Here is an 18,763-nt window from a genome sequence, read left to right as displayed (position 1 = left end):
TGTCCAGTATTGTAAGGGGAAAGCTGTGTAAATCTGATTCTTTTTTTGTTGATAAATTTAAATTTGCATTTTTTTTTGACCATTTAAAGTTTAAACCATTTGTTAAATGAGGACATTGCATGGTAACAATATTGTGTGCTGTTTGTCAGATAAGATTTTCTACTTGTATTTTTGTTAAATGAAGATAAAATAAACAATGAAACAAAGTTTAGTGCAGAAATCCTTATCATTTGAAATTGTTCACAAACATTTTGAACAGCTGGTCAAATGACATCTTTTGTTGATTTTCTAAGTGAAAATGAGTTGACGCCCAACAGGAAACAAACTTAATCAAGGCATTTTTCTGCTAATTTTAGTGCACAATTCATACTTATTTGCAGACTTCAACATATCACTGTTGATGGAACAAAACCTTGTTTCTCCATTTTTGTTGTTTTTTGGTTTTTGAAATAATTTGAAAACTGTTCCTCTTTACATTGTGTGTAAATGGACCAAATTATGTGGCCCAAAATGACTTGGGAAAAATGTGTGGTTCCACTGACTTACATTAAAAGAATAGTATGTTTTTTTTTTCCTTCTCCTGTAATATATTTACACACACACACACACACACACACATATATATATATATATATATATATATATATATATATATATATATATATACATACAATACTCACAAGGGATATTTGGCTTTTGGGTGAAATTTCAGGATGAACCTAAAATGCAAACTTAAACTAAACACTAAACTTTTGAATGCACATGTCCAGCTGTTCAATGTTTCAGTACTTTCTGCACAACTTCCTGTTCTCTAACAAGAAGCTTAACGGCAAGGTGGTGGTGGTGATGGTGTTACAGTGTGGGCAGGTGTGTCTAGTCAATACAGAACCGCCCTGCACTTTGTGAATGGTACAGTGACCCAGTGGCCCATACTACTTGAATAACATTAATCCTGTCATTGTGCCTCTGCATGAACAACACAGGCCTCATTTCATCTTCATGGACGACAATGCTCTATCTCATCGAGGTCGCATCATTAGGGAACGGCTGCTGGAGACTAGGGTACCTCAAATGGAGTGGCACTTTCTCCAGACCTGAATCCCATACAAAACCTATGGGATCAGCCAAGTCGCCATGTAGAGGCTCATAACGCTGTACCCCAGAAACTCAATGATCTGAGGGCCGCCCTTCAAGAAGAGTGGGATGCCATGCCTCAGCAGACAATAAGTCACCTTGTGAACAGCATGAGATGTCGTTGTCAAGCTGTAATCGATGCTCAAGGGCACATGACAAGTTATTGAGACATTGACTTTTTTTGGGGGGTATACCCACCACTGTTGTTGGCTTTTGTTTGAATAAATTGTGTGAAATGAAGAAATCACCATTTCATGCTTCTAATTAAAAGTCTTACTTTCATGATATAATATCACTGTAGCGTCAACTTTTTACGTTTTCCACCAATTTCACCCGAAAGCCAAATATCCCTAACTTTTTGTAAGTAGTATATGTGTGTGTGTCTATATATATATATATATATATATATATATATATGTGTGTGTGTGTGTGTGTGTGTGTGTGTGTGTTTGTATATATATATATATATATATATATATATATATATATATATATATATATATATATATATATATATATATATATATATATAGCAGATCTCAGAAACGGGCCTTCGTCCAGCAAAGTTTTCTGCTTTCTTTCATTGTTAGCTTTCAGTTTTGGGATGAACTCTACCTTAAAATACTAGCTTTATTTTTTACTTTTCTGTCAACCGCCTCTCCGAGCCATCTATCCATGCTCCGTGCACAAATGCCATGCAGAAATTGTAGTGCACAACTTAGCAAAATACAGAAACTTACAGTGCCTCAATAATTACAAATTACTTTTATTTTGTATGTGAAAGTTCATGCTGTTAGGATTGGTCAGGTATAGATTTTTGATATGTGATCAAAGTACAACTAGGATTCTTTTTGGTTCTAAGCCAATTTACTGGAGCACATGCATCCATAAAATGTTATTGTACTAACACATTTGTATTGTACTACACAATACAAATATTATGGCCACACAGATTCACTACAGACTCTACATTTCCCACAATGCCCTGTAGTCAAACTGTATGCCAGCTGTTCTCAATATGGAGCTAGCAGTAGATGGACAGGGAGCCTTTAACTGCATTGACATACAAGAATTTGTCTATGTCAAACAGCAAATCAGTGATGGGTCTGATTGAGCTACATAGCCAGTAGAGGGCAGTCTTTGTCTGAGCTTTTAAGCAGTACTTTGTCATGAATGGTTTCTTTGTGTATTGGTTTATGGTTTATTGTGGTATTATTGTATTAGACTGTTAATTGACCATGTCTCATGCATTTCATCTTCATACAACCATACAGTATAAGCTGGGCAGTCTGCTACACATTTTTCTTTTGCGCAATTGAGAGACCAATGAAAGAAAGAATTCATAAGACAGTCCAGACAGGTGCAACACACAAGATGATCAGTAGAGGGCACCATCATCCTTCAACTCTTATCCAGCTCTCCACACTTCTGCAGCACAGCCACAATATCAGCTTAGATCTTTTATAATAGCTTAGTAAAGTGCTTTATGCTAATTTATCAAAGCCACATTTATAGCCTTTTTTATCCTTTGCTATCTTAAATTCTACTTGCGTGCCTTATTTAAGCCTACTTTCATCCAGCGCCTGGTGTTGTGTGGAATGATAATGACAAAATGTGCCTTTTTTACACGGGAATGAAATCAGTACTGCAATTTCTGGCATAATCAGGAGGATTAGAATATGTTTCAAAACTATTTTTAACATGCCCTTACCAACTTTGACTCTTTTAACAATGTGGAAGTACATTACACCTACTTTAGAAAAGTGGACATTCAAGCAGAGGAGGGGACAGTGAGGCTAGCGATGACCTCTCAGTGATGGCTCTGTTTTTTCATGTGCTCTTTCTGCTTTGTTGTTTAATAAAGAGCAATTCCTCATATCAGAAATACGGCTTCATCTGACCCTTTTTTCTGCGCAGTGCAATAATTCTAAGTATCAAGCTAACATAATACAGAGTAATAAAAGTTGTATCAGCAGACATGTTTAACATATGGGGAAGTTAGAACACAGCTAATCAAATACTATAGCTTCTTCTAATGATTTCTGGGCAATTTCTGCCACCGATGTCAACACTCGTGTTCACCCTGTCCCTCACTCCTTGAACTGATGAAGTAATGCAACTGCCCTTAAAATGGGGCAAATAGTGAGACCAAGTTCACAAGAATGAGTACTGAAACGGGTGGAGGGTCGTGGTGTAATGCACATATGAGGAACTGGGAGAGAGGGAAGTACCTGTGGTGACTTCTTGTATAAGTTCGGCAGCGTTGTGGCAACCCTCTACCAGCAGATGGCTCCAGGTGGACAGGTCTTTGGCAGTGTCCACACGGAACAGGTGGGTTTCCACACCTTGCTTAGTGCCCAAACGGAGGCCGAAGGTCAACTCAGAATCCTGCACAGATGAAGTCTTCCCAGGTCCTGAGTGAACGAGTCTGAAGAGAGAGAGAGAGAGAGAGAGAGAGAGAGATTAATAGGTATCTGAATGGATTTGGTTATATGTGATTATATGTGGATTGCATTGCGTGTGGGACACGGTGTGTGGGATCTGTCTTTTTAGCAGAGGTTTGCAGTAAGCAGTCATTTTCAGTTACATGTAATATTTTGAGGTATTGTTCTGTTCATCATAAAATTTTTACAGTGTAAAGAGCAGCCGGCATTTCAAACAAATGTAAATCCGTAATAAATGGTGTATATTGGGCAGTATGTCTACTTCCACATTTAGTGTCTAAATTCCACATTTAGTTGGGATTTTATTAATCATCAGTTTTGATGATTCAGCTCCTAGGCTGTTTTTTGATGCTCACATCTTTCTTTTTAAAACTTTGATGTTTTATTTAAAACCAAAGGAATCCTAAAAGAGAGAAGATTGTCACTTCATTTTATGATAAATGGACCAAAATAGATGCTCTAAAACTGCTTGGAATAAAATCTCTTTATATTTACTTAAATATTATTAGAAGCAAAGGTTTCTTCTCTAAGCTCTCAGAAATAAAGGTAGTAAACTGTCACTGGGGCAGTGCCCCTCTTGTCACTGGGGTGGAACCCTCAAGGGCACATTTCAGTACCTTTAGTCAGGGAACATAACTGTACCATTGAAATGATATCTTTAAGTTGTACTGACTCCACACACCCCATCTTGTCTCCAGGCTTTTTATTTTACTGCTCTGCTTTAAAACATTCAGTAATTAAAATGTACAAATACATACTTTTCACCTGGAGAAACACTTATTTAAGCTTCACAACTGGACCTTACAACCACTGTTATACCTTTGAGGGAACATTTACATTGTTTGTACCTTTTTGAATGCAAATCGTACTTGCACAGAACCTTTTTCTTCCTATTTCTAACAGTGTAAATTATTAATTTTCATGTATTGTGAAGTGTGCACTGTGTGGCTGTATCTACAAAAATGCAAATATGCATTTAGATTCACTATTAACAAATACAGGTGATGCAGATGATGCAGCAGATTACCCTGCTTGATGTGTGAGTGCGTACCTGGTGGTAATGAGTGGATGGCTCTTGTCTGGGCTGTTGAGGCTCTCTCTGCTCTCCGGTAAAGAACTATAGAGCATCAGATCTCTGTCAGTTAGCACAGCCAGTACCGGCCTTTCTGATCCCTAGTGGCAGAACATGCACGAAAAGATTACTTATAACTGCGTCATTCACTCATGCACACAAACATCATTCAACAGCACACAAAAACTTACCTGCTTACCTGTACTTAGACTGTTGTTGTACTCATACTGTATTACAAAATATTTTACTGTACTATGCAACGTATAGTTCACTTGCGCTTTAAAGTGGTCCCAAGGCTATATGAGCTCCCTCAGTTATGCTACACTATTGTACAACCTGGATCAGTATAGGCATACACCACAAATCTATCTAGCTTGCATCTGTTAGCAAATTCTTGAACATTAATGCACACTGTTACACACTTAAGAGAACTCATTTTTCACACCAGTGCAGTACTGCTCATCACCCACACTGAACTGAACAACACATTACAGCATTAACAGGCTCCAGTTGCAAGGATAACAAAGACGGCAGTAGATGAATATCTTTAAATTACAACAATCCGGAATAAACTAGTGAACTGGAAAACAAACATCATGGTAAGAATACCAAAACATGCTACATGCATACATGTTTGGTTGAGAATAACATGTTAAAAATAATTAGATACATTTAAAAAAATCTATTTAATAAATTAAGACTTTAAAACTTGACCTGGTTCTCCCAGAATGCAACATTTTAAACAGTAATCTGATGTATTTAAATTAGGACCACCATAGGATAACTACTGACCAGATATTACTTGGAAAGTGGACAGTGGTCTCAACAGTGACATGACAGTTGCATGTTAGAGGGTGTTGTTTTTGTATTAGTGCATCAGACACAGTGTTTCCTGGAGCTTTTAAACACACTTAATATCAATGAGAATAGCTCAAATGAAAAATATCCAGCCAACACTGACCACTGATGAGGATGACCGTGCATGAAAGAAATATGCAAAAGCCTCAAACACAATGTAGGTATTTCCAAAAAACTGGGCAGAAAATATTTGACAAAGCATCACAATCAGACACCATCCCTCCTCACACACACACATACAAACCTGCTCTATGATCCAGCCGACGTGTCTGATGTCCAGGCCTTGCTGCAAGGCTCTGAGGTCATCTTTAACTGTGGACAGCTGTGCAGCGCTGGCCGTTTGGATGGCGTTATACCATGACTGAGCCATAGCTGGGTCCTTCGCCCTCAGAAACACTGACTGCTTCCTGTCCGCTGACACCACCTCAAAATACCTACAGTCACAGAGAAAGCATAAAGATGCATTAGGCCAAGTGTTTTGCAGGGTTCCCACTATTTTTAAGAAATCATTTTCAACAGATTTTCATTTCATTGCCTTGTGCACACAACAGCTTTTTCATTTTAAAATGAACAACTGCTGACATCCTTAACATTAAAGTCTATGGTATAACGCAATCCCTCAACCCCCCTCACTGACTGAGTGACTGACACTTACACACACAAACCCGCCATCATTTGATCAAAAGTTCAGCTAAAACATTAAAAATACACATGACATGCATACTTCACTCCACCAAGCATTCTGACACAGCGTCCATGTATTTCTGCACATGCGGTACTGCATTCCAAACTATAATTGAAATGAATGGACACTCAAAATGGGCATTAGCGGCTAAAATATGCTAAAACATGCTGCAAAGAATATGCCAAAATATGCAATTTTCAGGTGTTTTCCATTACTAGAAAATGAGTCCACAACGTTCCAGATTTTCCATGTTTTCTAGGATGCACGAGGACCCGGTTTTGACATCATAATACAAATATTAGTTTCTCCAACATATCCAAAATCCCTGGAATTCTGTGCCGGCGGAATATTAAGAGTGACAGGTGTTTTTAAATCCAGATTAAAACTAACATCAGGCTAGCATCTGCCTAGCGTATTGGGTCTCTTTGAACTGGGTCTCTTTTGTTCCTCTACCATTTGTAACTCTACCATTTCACTTTTTCATGTCATTTTTTTTCACTTTCATGTTTTTTTATTTCCCTGTGTAAAGAGATTTGAGTTTATGAAACTAAAATTTAAAGCGTTGCATAACTAAGATGAAAAGTGCTATATAAATAAATAAAGTTATTATTACCCGACTGTGCTGTTCTGTGTAGGAATCAAAAGACAGCCTTGAAAACTGAGACTGGATGTCCTTTTGTTCTGCACATGCCTCAGAATCTCAAAGTGTCAGCTATGGTTGGCTGCCAATGGCAATTTGTGATATAAATGCCAGCTTCATCTTTGGCATCCTTGGGTATCTCAACACTTCCAGTGCTGGTATATTGCAGGTGTTTGTAAGGCAAAAGCTAAACAGCTTGCAAACTGTTCTGCTCCCTTTTGACCCTCAGAGGGAGATAATTGTGGAGGAGACAACTGTATGAGGCTGTTTGGATAACAATATTTGAAAAGTTTAATCGCAAAATACTCTACATCCATAAACACTTTCTTATTTCTCTAATAAAGGTTCTATTAATTATAATATAGCGCTGATATTTTTGCCTATTCCCAGCTACATATATAATTTAAAAAATCTTTACCCATTTAATGGAACAAAGGCCTGTACTAATGAACTGTTTTTGTGTGCTAGTGTTGTGTTTTTAGAAACACATAGATCTATTTGAATACATTAACCCATCCTTGCTCCACAAGGTTCCTTCATAGCAACTGTTGCTAGGTTGGACAAGCTCTGAAGAATGCTGACAGTAAACCATTCAGCCTGATGAGAAATTGTAGTGCACAGGTTTTGTCAAAGTATTTTAGATTTAGAGTGCATTATTCATATTAAAAGTAAGGTTTGAGTTTTTAGAGATAAACTGAGTTATTATCATAATCTGTACCAATATGTATAATCATTGTGACAAAATCTTGTATCTCCTAAATGTTAGCTTTATAGCAGGAGGAAAAAAAACATTCTTAACTGTGGAAGTTAATGGAACAAGATTTTTTTCCAAGTAAATTTGGAGCAGTTCTACATCCTTCATGAAATTTTAACACATTAGTTCAGCAGGAACTTTTAAAATACTGTAAATACAAATAAATAAATAAATAAATAAATAAGTGGGCGGTGCATGAACTGGTCACTTGTCTTTATATGGAATGAAATAAAGTATTTCAAATGTGTGAGTTTACCTGTCCTCTGTGTCTGGGGGGCACTGTTTGCGGGTGGCATGGCACATTTTGAGTGGGATGGTTCTGGTCTCCGTGAGCGCTGGATCAGGTTGCTTCTGTGGAGTGGACGGTGGGGAGTCCATCACGGGAGGAACACCTGGAGATGCACTTTTAAAAAACGCAGACATCTCCTTTATGTACTTCACTGAAGAACAAGAGGAGAGAGAGAGAGAGAGAGATGCTGACATCACCACTAAGGCTCATATCTAAATACATCCACTATACATAAAATCTACATCCATTAGTTGTATTATTATTCGCCCTTACTACATGCAACAGTGGTAAATGATTAGCAAAAACTGTGCACTTTTGCACACATACTGATGCTGATTGCAATTTTTGGGGACTAAACATTCCAACAACTGATAATACAAACCGATTTACATTCATATTTATATTTTAATTCTATAATCCAGTAGTTTTAGTTAAGCAATGCTTTACTGACAGATACAGTCACATGTGAGAGTTTAAATATCCCTGATCAGATTGCACGTGTCATTGATTTTCTGAGAGAAAACAGGTTAACGCATGTTCTACAGTGAAGTAACTTAAATATGGCACATTTTCTGCACAATGTCTATTGATTTACTAGGTTTAACACATTGGGATGTGCTGGAACATTTGCACAGGCCACATTTTATGCTTTTCTTTTATGTTAAAATTAGTAAATAAACAGGGATTGTGGATTAAAATGTGTAGACGTGTTCTCTGTAGAGGATGTGTTCACTTACTTTCACCCAGAAAATCAACAACAACAAGTAATTTGTCCAGGAGTTCCCAAGCTTGTGCACACAACTGTATAGTTTGGCAGTCAGTTCTAAATTATTACACTACTTAAGGTTACTACAAAACTTGTAAATAATATAAATACTGTAGAACTGGGGGTGGGGCCAACTTTGTGGTTTTTGTTTTTCTATTATGATGTGTATTTATATTATGACTGTGTTTAACATTAATTGCTATCATATAGTTAAATACAGAGTTTCTCATATTGGGCTTCCCAGAGGGATGACGGAAAATTGTATATTCCACTGTTTACAACAAATTTGCTGGTGAAATTTGCTGGCGATAGCATCATATTCCATTATTCAAGTGTCTGTTAAATTTCAATTTTCCAAATTTTGTTGAATTTCAGGCACACCCAATATTATACAACAACATATTTAAAGAGTACAGAGCATTCCACCTAAAAAAAATCATACCCATTGATTATTTGCTGTGATGTCACCCCAGCAATGTGTCTATGGCTGCACACTGCCTTCAGTTGTGTACTGCTATAAGACATGGGACAATGTTTCCATTCAACTCCAGCATGTAAACGCAGCTCTACACTGTAAAAAATTGACTACATGTGGTAAAATAACTAAATCAAACTATTTTTTTATTCAACCTAAAATACTTTGAATAAATGATTCTTTCGATCAGTGTACTTTGTTTAATTTAATAAAACCAGTTCAACTGTTATTGAATGAAGTCCTTTCTTAGGTTACCAGCAATGCTGCAGATCATCTGCAATATTTTCAATAACTGATAAAACTGCTTCGACCAATGTTACCAACCGATACTTCAGTTTTTCCCTAACACACACAAAGCTTTATCACAATTGCAAAAAAAAATTAAAAATCTCTGAAATAGTACATTTACAGGAGCAGGCAAAACATTCCTAACTTTTAATGCAAGTTAATGTTCCAAGAAATGTTGGATCGTTTCTATTATTCCACTCATCATGAAATGCTCATGTGGTGTGAAGTTTAATTGACATATAAAATTGGGGGAAAGGGAGTTTGGGTGTTAATGTGACAGCTGTGGGCTGCATACATACAGTATCCTTCAGTGACATAAGCTCTGGTGAACCCTAGTGGGCCGGTGCACCCCACCTGCAGCCCAACCACTACTGTTCAGTGTGGTGAAATAAACAGATGCTGCTATGATTCCCTCAGGACCTACAACTTCTCTCTCTCTCTCTCTCTCTCTCTCTGTTGCTCACACGCACACACACAGAGGGAATATAAATAGCAGACGCCACTGAGGGGCACAGATAGTGTTTCAGTGCAAGAGTGAAGAGTGAGGTGTCAGGATGAGTGGTGGTGGAGGGGGTGGGAGGGCTTCCTCAGCCCAGAATAGAGTGTAGCCCATAGCTCGACCACTCCCACACATGTACCTCACTCAGTCAGCATGCATGCAGCAGCACAGTCTCTCTCACACACTCTCTCTCTCTTTCTCCAGCTTTTCACCTGTTGGCCACACACGAATGGTCACACACACACACAAAGAGCGTTAGCAAATTTGTCTATGTGGTCTCACACACTGTCTGACAGTCTCTAACACCCATGGCTGCCAGTTTACATTTGCCTGTGCAATACTTTCTCACTCTGTCCAGACATACACATATACAGTACAGTGTAAATGTCTTAGGCAGCCATGAACATGAAAAGAAATGTAAATAAACAAAAATATAGTCAAATGTTTTATAAAAAAAATATTTTAAAAATTATTTAAAAATATAAACAATTATAAATTAAATATTATACACAAACAATATTCCAGCTTCGAACTGCACTTCAAAAATACTGGTATACAGTCTCAAACTCAACTCCATCTTCTGGAACTGCCGTCTCAAACCAGTGTTTATTCTAACATCTTACTTATCTGCCATATTACTCCACTTATCTGACTTTCACCTTATTGATCCCTTTCTCTGCCACTATATACCCTTTAACTGCTGCAGCACTCAGCACTTTAACTTTAGACCCATACTTTAACTTTAGACCCATACTTTGCACACTGTAAGGTTTACAGGTATGACTGTGTGTGTGTGTGTCTGAGTGAGTGATGGTATAAATGCACTTATTGTTTTATTTTATATTTACTTTATTTTTTTCACTATATGTAAACATCTGGAGTCTGCTCTGTGCACTGTGAGCTCCTGTAACCAAAACCAAATTCCTTGTGTGCATAAGCATGCCTGGCCAATAAAGCTTGATTTTGATTCTGATTATTCATTGATTAGAAGAACATCATAGTTATCAACCTCTAGATACATTAAACCTCATATTTACAGCCTCAAAACTGTATAAATGTGCTGTTATGTATATAGACAATTTCTATTATTTCTAAGATCATTAGCAACGATACTTTCTTTCTCAACTGTGATATATGGTTGTACACAAAAGTTTAAACTCCCTAGGTAAATTACATGTTTCATTGATTTTGTTTAAGTGAGAACAAGAGTACACTTCTAGTGGAAACTAAGCGACTTTAATATCATTTTTCTGCACATTGTAGTGCACAATTGCTATTCACTTCCTTTAGTTTAGTGAGTTAAACAAAAAATATAAATGTGCCATTATTTTTTCCTCAATATTTTACTTCAGCAAAGAAAAGTAAAATATGCAGTAGTGTGTTCTCTGTGGAGGATGTGTTACTTATTTTTCACTTAGAAAATCAACAAGATATGTAATTTGACCAAGGATGCCCAAACTTTTGCACTGTAGTCCTCTGGTAATAATACTATATACTTCATACAGCATCAGAATTGTATGTCTACTTTTTTGACAGTTAAACAGCTGAAAACTTTCTTACAGTTAAACACAAACGCAAACAAAAAAAGAGCCAGTCTGCGTTCAGAACAAAAAGTCTCTGATGACGCAGCATCATCTGCACAGTGAAATCCATATTTTTGCAAATCATTAAGTTAAAACTCCAGACACTTTTTTCTACCAAACGTACAGCCTGAAGGCCGATTATGGGTCTCATCTGGACGTCCTAATTAATTTAGAATCCACGTTTTATGGTTATTAGTATGCTGTGGATCATACTTGGCTTTCTGCAAAATCATGACTGACACAACTCTCCAGCAGTCACTCCTTATCAACCGTCTCTGAGCAGTACTTTTAACAACTTAACAATCCATGTTTATTTCATATAAACTTTCATATAAGTTAATTACATGAAAGTAAATTATATGAAAATAAGCCCATCTTAACCCCTTAAATGACCAGGGCTCACCGACAGGTGCAAAGCTTTATTACACACTTCTACAACCTAAGAATAGGTCGACCAGTTTGCAATGAAGCTCCTGTAGCCTCTGAATTAAAAGCCTTAGTACAATAAGCCTGACAATGTAAGGGGTCAATACACAAGTACTGTTTATTTGCTAAATTTAACATTTTGGGGGAAAAAGTAAAACATAAAATGTGGCCTGTGCAAATGTTTTAGCACAATCTATACAGAAACATTTTTTCCCCCAATATGTTAAACTCAACAATAAATAGAAATTCTACAATTTTATGTTTGTTCCTGCATAGTTTTTGCACAGAACTGCACAGTTTGGTGATTTTCCTGCTCTTAACCCACCAACTAAACCTGGTAATCAACTGCTGAGTTGAATCAGGTGTGTTTGAGCTGGAAAATCACCAAACTGTGTGGTGCCCTTGTCCACAAAACACTTACAATGGCTCTCAATAGAACTGTGAACACTCAAAGAACCCTTGGCATGATTAAAGTTTTCTTCAAATTGATGGAGAATGTGTTTTATATGGTTATATACAGAACCTTTTTGAAATGGGTTTTATATAGCACCAAAAAGGGTTCTTCTATTGTTGCAGGCTTGATATCACAACAATAGCAGAACCCTTTTTGGTGCTATATAGAAACATCTACAGCACATTCTCCATCAATCTGAAAAACTCTCGCACTATGCAAAGAACCCTGTTGTGTTCATGGTTCATTTTCTTTACCAAAGAACTGTCGAAGAACCATGATTACAGTGTCTGACTGTGGTGTTAGTGTTTATTCCTCTTTGACTCAGTTTGGCTTGCAAGAAAAAGAGAAATCATGAATCAAATCTTGGACAAAAGTCACAAAATACACACACATCAATAAGGCTATTATAAACAAACTGCTCAAAGTGCACAAACACTGGAAATATTGTTTAATCACACTTTGTATGCATTACTGTCGAAGTACTGGGCTCTCCAAAGGTTCTCGTGCCCAGGGGCCTTGTAAATCATGTTCCATGTTGTGGAGTGTTTGTAGGCACATACACACATACAACTGCTTAAATATGGAAACTCACAGACATCCTCCTGGAGGCACTCACACACACACACACACACAAAATGAAGCCTCCACATTGTGTACACTGCAATAAAATCTCCATTATATTTCACCATAGTGGTATCTCTGGTCTTCAGAACAGCCCATCTCCTTCCCAACACTAAGTATACCCAACAAAAGATTTCTGACAGTCAGCCACAAACACGGGTGTAAATGAGAGGATTTCTGGGTGTATTTTTAGAAACAGGGATTTTGTCTGTACAAAAGCCTCTCAGGACCTGATAATAAATACCCTTTTGTGAAATTAAAAGACTAGGCAATGAGCATTTCCCACTTATCACAGATAACAGCCATGCAAGTGGAGAAAGAGGAGAGGAAAAGAAAGAAATGAGAAAGTGGAGGAAAGAGCAGACGTCAGAGTTAAATTAGGGGGTTGGAAACTTATGCTCAGCTGTGAGGAAAAACTGTGCTTAATACAGACCAAACGAAACCGAGAACACCATAACCAATACCACATTAAACCAAACCACCAATTCCCCTCTTCCATTGTAATGCTTCAACCAGCAATAGCAAAGTGACAGCAAGGGAAAGGGAAGAGAAAGAGAGGGGCCCTTTTAAACTATAAAGATTCACCTAAAGTTTTCATAAATCTTCTGGAAGTTAAATTCCTAACCTTTCCTACACAAAGACAATAAACATCCATTACTCTGACCTGTAGGAATTGTTTATTTCGAGAATGTTGGTTTTAGGTTCTTCTCATTGCTGGCTGTCGCCAGGCGGAGAGGCCTGGGCTGGTCGACATGGCAGCGGGTTGTTTTTCTTGCTGCCTCATTGGGCAAACACAAGCCACTGTTGCCAAGTCAGAGACAAAAAAACGTCCTATAGCAGAGTCCCTCGGCTGCCTGGTTGCTGTGGGAGCGGCTGGAATGCGTCGGATCGGCTACTCTGTGACTCCTGAAGCATGCTGTGCTCTGTGAAAGCTCTATTAGCCCAGGAATGTCCCTCATAACACCCCCACAAAAATGTGGCCATAAGAAAACACACACAAAACTCAATCAACAGCCACAATGGTGCCAACAAGGGTACAATTATCCACTGTGTGTTTTTTTCCCTTGTTTACACAGATAACGGGCTCTGCTGTTGAGCTGTTTCATTATCTACGCAAGAGCCAACTCTATGAAAATGTGAACTTGTGTGAACTTGCATGCTGATACTGTAGCTACAGCGGGAACAGAGCGGCACATGACTCAGTCTGCTGCAACCCCCAGAGAGCGCATGTGTAAATTAGCGACTAGCAGAACCCAATTCATGCAAGATGTCCCGCATCGACACCATCTCACATGAGCTCATTAAATGCCTGTCCCATTGCCAGTTACAGTCGAGCTTCTGGAGAGAAAGTGGTTCTTTTAAAAAAGGGGCTTTCATCATAGATAGAAGCTAACACTGTTTTCATGACATAGCACAAAAGGGGCCATGAGGGCTAATGATGTTAATTTCGTTAAGTGTGAGAATTCAGTTGAGGGAGGGATACCGATCAGCTGTTCTTCGAGAGAAGCATTTTGTTACCAGTGACTTGTCAGTGAATCTGAAAGGATCAAAATAAATTCAAACATGGATAGAGATCTGGGTCATATGGCATAAACACTAACTTTGTTCAAGATATTTTCACAGTATATGAGATGTAACACGATATTTTACGAGATTTGATTAGTTACAGAACAGACAAAAAAGCAACACATTTAAAATCCTGATTAACAGAAGTAACTATGGTATCTTTGTAGTGAAACATGGAGCTGGTCAGCGTTACTGAAAGGACAGTCTACATAGATATGCTTTCCTTTATTTTATCCATTCTTTTAATTATGTGTACTTTTTTCATGTTCCTGTAATCAGGATGTGATAAATGGGACTGTGGGAGGAAACCAGAGAACCCAGAGGAAACCCACGCAGACACGGGGAGAACATGCAAACTCCACTATATATATATCTATATATATATATATATATATATATATATATATATATATGCACACACAGAGAATCAATTCATACATCTGAAGACCACAGTAGCCAGTGTTCATTTCAAACAGTGTTAAAGAAAGCTTCAGGCTCCCCAAAGCAGGACGACCATTTTAATGGAGAATTTCCCAACGGGCTGCCTCTCTCTCTTCTTGATTTGACTATAATTCACAGACTTGTGTTATGTCTCTCAGCATGAAATGCCTCTTAATTCCTCTGTAAGCAAGACAAGCTCACATAAACACAAACCCAGGCACAGACACAGGTCACAGTTACTAGAACACGCTGGCTGATGGCTTTTGCAGCCTACATGTCTGGAGCAGCTGAAGGTCACGAAACTGAAAACTTAATTTGTTCAGAATTACAAGACACTAGAGGTAGCACTGGCCTTTCATCAAAGGCATGGCAGACTAAATTGGCTTAGCTACTGTGGTGAACCGCAACACACTGTGTCACACATTCCAATTACATCTTCACTCAATAGTCACGTATTACTCTCACAGCATGCGAAAGTATGGGATAAATGAAACGTTTCTTTGCATATGTACACATCAGCCCTCCACTCTTTATACAAACTACACTGCTCAAAAAAATAAAGGGAACACTTAAACAACACAATATAACTCCAAGTAAATCAAACTTCTGTGAAATCAAACTGTCCACTTAGGAAGCAACACTGATTGACAATCAATTTCACAGCTGTTGTGCAAATGGAACAGACAACAGGTGGAAATCATTGGCAATTAGCAAGACACACTCAGTAAAGGAGTGGTTCTGCAGGTGGGGACCACAGACCACTTCTCAGTACCTTTCTGCTTTCTGGCTGATGTTTTGGTCGCTTTTGAATGTTAGTGGTGCTTTCACAGTCGTGGTAGCATGAGACGGACTCTACAACCCACACAAGTGGCTCAGGTAGTGCAGCTCATCCAGGATGGCACATCAATGCGAGCTGTGGCAAGAAGGTTTGCTGTGTCTGTCAGCGTAGTGTTTGGTTGGAGTTAGTGGCTGGAGGCGCTACCAGGAGACAGGCCAGTACACCAGGAGACGTGGAGGAGGCCGTAGGAGGGCAGCAACCCAGCAGCAGGACCGCTGCCGCCACCTTTGTGCAAGGAGGAACAGGAGGAGCACTGCCAGAGCCCTGCAAAATGACCTCCAGCAGGCCAAAAATGTGCATGTGTCTGCACAAATGGTTAGAAACCGACTCTATGTGGATGGTATAAGGGCCCGACATCCACAGATGGGGGTTGTCCTCACAGCCCAACACCATGCAGGATGTTTGGCATTTGCCAGAGAACACCAGGATTGGCAAATTCGCCACTGGAGCCCTGTGCTCTTCACAGATGAAAACAGGTTCACACTGAGCACATGTGACAGACGTGACAGAGTCTGGAGACGCCATGGAGAGCGATCTGCTACCCGCAACATCCTTCAGCATGACCGGTTTGGCAGTGGGTCAGTAATGGTGTGCGGTGGCATTTCTTTAGAGGGCTGCACAGCCCTCCATGTGCTCGCCAGAGGTAGCCTGACTGCCATTAGTTACCGAGATGAGATCCTCAGACCCCTTGTGAGACCATATGCTGGTGCAGATGGCCCTGGGTTCCTCCTAATGCAGGACAATGCTAGACCTCATGTGGCTGGAGTGTGTCAGCAGTTCCTGCAAGATGAAGGCATTGAAGCTATGGACTGGCCCGCCCGTTCCTCAGACCTGAATCAATTTGAGCACATCTGGGACATCATGTCTCGCTCCATCCACCAGCGTGGCGCTGCACCACAGACTGTTCAGGAGTTGGCGGATGCTTTAGTCCAGGTCTGGGAGGAGATCCCTCAGGAGACCATCCGCCACCTCATCAGGAGCATGCCCAGGCGTTGTGGGGAGGTCATACAGGCACGTGGAGGCCACACACAATACTGAGCCTCATTTTGACTTGTTTTAAGGACATTACATCAAAGTTGGATCAGCCTGTTGTGTGTTTTTCCACTTTAATTTTGTGTGTGACTCCAAATCCAGGCCTCCATTGGTTAATAAATTTGATTTCCATTGATGATTTTTGTGTGATTTTGTTGTCAGCACATTCAACTTTGTACAGAACAAAGTATTCAGTGAGAATATTTCATTCATTTAGGTCTAGGATGTGTTATTTGAGTGTTCCCTTTATTTTTTTGAGCAGTGTATATTCGCTATTACGGTCATTCTCTAGAAACGTCCACTTTTTCATCTATCCATAGGAGTCACTGGTGTTACTGATCGTCACTGGTGTTACACATAAGAAAGGTAACACCAGAGACAGTAACACTTTTAATGACAATTTTAATGAAAAATGCATTTTACTAAATGGCTTCTACAGAGCATCAAACCACATGTTGTCAGTCATGGAATATCCACTAAAATATGTAATTGAATCCACTTGTATTCTATTTTTACAATTACCTAAGAATAAAGTAGGTCATACCAGTGACTTTAACTAAAAGCTTCATATGAAGTCATGAGCTAAATGAGAAAAATTTGTATAACTAAAAAGACTACATGGACTTACCATGTGCGAGAGATTAAGTAAGATATTTTTTGTTAGAACACTCAACTTTCATTATACATTTTACAATATTTATTTGGCATTTGTTTTCTTTATGTCATTTTAATCATATATTTCATGGTCATGTATAGATTATTGCAGTACAAATTGAAGAAAACGTGTTTTTTACCTCAAAATATGGCCTCACCCTTTACACATGACTGTGAGGATGAGCTTGGAATTGTACATAATTGATTTAAAAACCAATATTGCTAAATTGAGACTCAAGAAGGAGTAATTGTTAAAATAACGTATTGATTTATTTTAAAATATAAACCAAACATGTTTTTCAAGTGTAATATAGCTGTAAATGCCAGGGACACAAAAATGGATGTTTCCATATAATCACTGTACTTCAGTAAATCCAATTAAATGGCTAATTATGATCTCTTTATAATCAAATGTAGTTGCGAAGTGTTCTTTAAGCAATGGTGATATCCACAATATGCTCAGGAAAGTATATTGTGATGCAATTTTTCCTGATAACAATAGAATATCGTCATATGGCCCACCTCTACCTACACCTATTATTTTTTTTTCCATAATTGGTCATTTTTACATTGTATTCTTGAGACAGTAGAATAGGCTTTAAAAAACCTTTTCTAAATCACTATCCTAGTACCGTCACAGTTCCACTGAAGCACTCACTTTCCTTTTTTAATACATATATGTGATCCGTTATTGACAGCAAAAGTGATCATCTCATTCACACCATAAGCACCAAATGAGCAAACACTAACAAATCTGCAGGTCTTCACCTTCAAAGCCTTGCAGCTCTCCTCAGAGACATCATAATCCAAAACATGGTGATACAGCAAGAGGCAGAAAAAAACTCCTCCATTCAAGCCTTTGTTACTCTGTGTCAGTAATTTATACTATTATTCTGAAGATTGGGAAAAAACTTGAGTGTCAAATGAGGCCAACATCAAGACTGGGCTACAGAATGTGGGAACAGTGCTCTTTTCAATTTTTCTAAGCTGTTCGAGGCAAAAATGGAGCGATAATTAAAAGGTTAATGGACTGTACTTTAAGAAGTGAAGGCAAAACTGTAATATGAGGAAGATCTCGTCAGCTTCTGCTTTGTGCTAAGGCTAAACCTGCCTTGTTGAAGTGCATTATAGGAGATGATGTAGGGTCTTTCTCTTAAACTTCAGTTACTGCACAGCTTTGTTAACTTACTTGGAAATGGATACAATACTATAGGAACAATACTATTCACAAATCAAGTATAATG

The 18,763-nt window shown here is 38.5% G+C and overlaps 1 protein-coding gene across 1 annotated transcript in view; it reads right to left on the bottom strand.

Moving 5' to 3' along the window:
- The window catches only part of snta1 (syntrophin, alpha 1), a 48,605-nt gene that overhangs the window by 4,805 nt on the left and 25,037 nt on the right, over positions 1-18,763 (bottom strand). The window contains exons 3-6 of the mRNA XM_017705239.2: positions 7,844-8,027; positions 5,753-5,942; positions 4,630-4,751; positions 3,366-3,562 (exon numbers count right to left, since the gene is read on the bottom strand). Coding sequence (XP_017560728.1) covers positions 3,366-3,562; positions 4,630-4,751; positions 5,753-5,942; positions 7,844-8,027 — 693 coding nt within the window. The remainder of the gene's footprint in view (positions 1-3,365; positions 3,563-4,629; positions 4,752-5,752; positions 5,943-7,843; positions 8,028-18,763) is intronic.

The sequence above is a fragment of the Pygocentrus nattereri genome, chromosome 26 (genome assembly GCF_015220715.1).
Source record: "Pygocentrus nattereri isolate fPygNat1 chromosome 26, fPygNat1.pri, whole genome shotgun sequence".
Classification (NCBI taxonomy): domain Eukaryota; kingdom Metazoa; phylum Chordata; class Actinopteri; order Characiformes; family Serrasalmidae; genus Pygocentrus; species Pygocentrus nattereri.
This window is presented reverse-complemented; position numbering and strand designations above follow the sequence as displayed.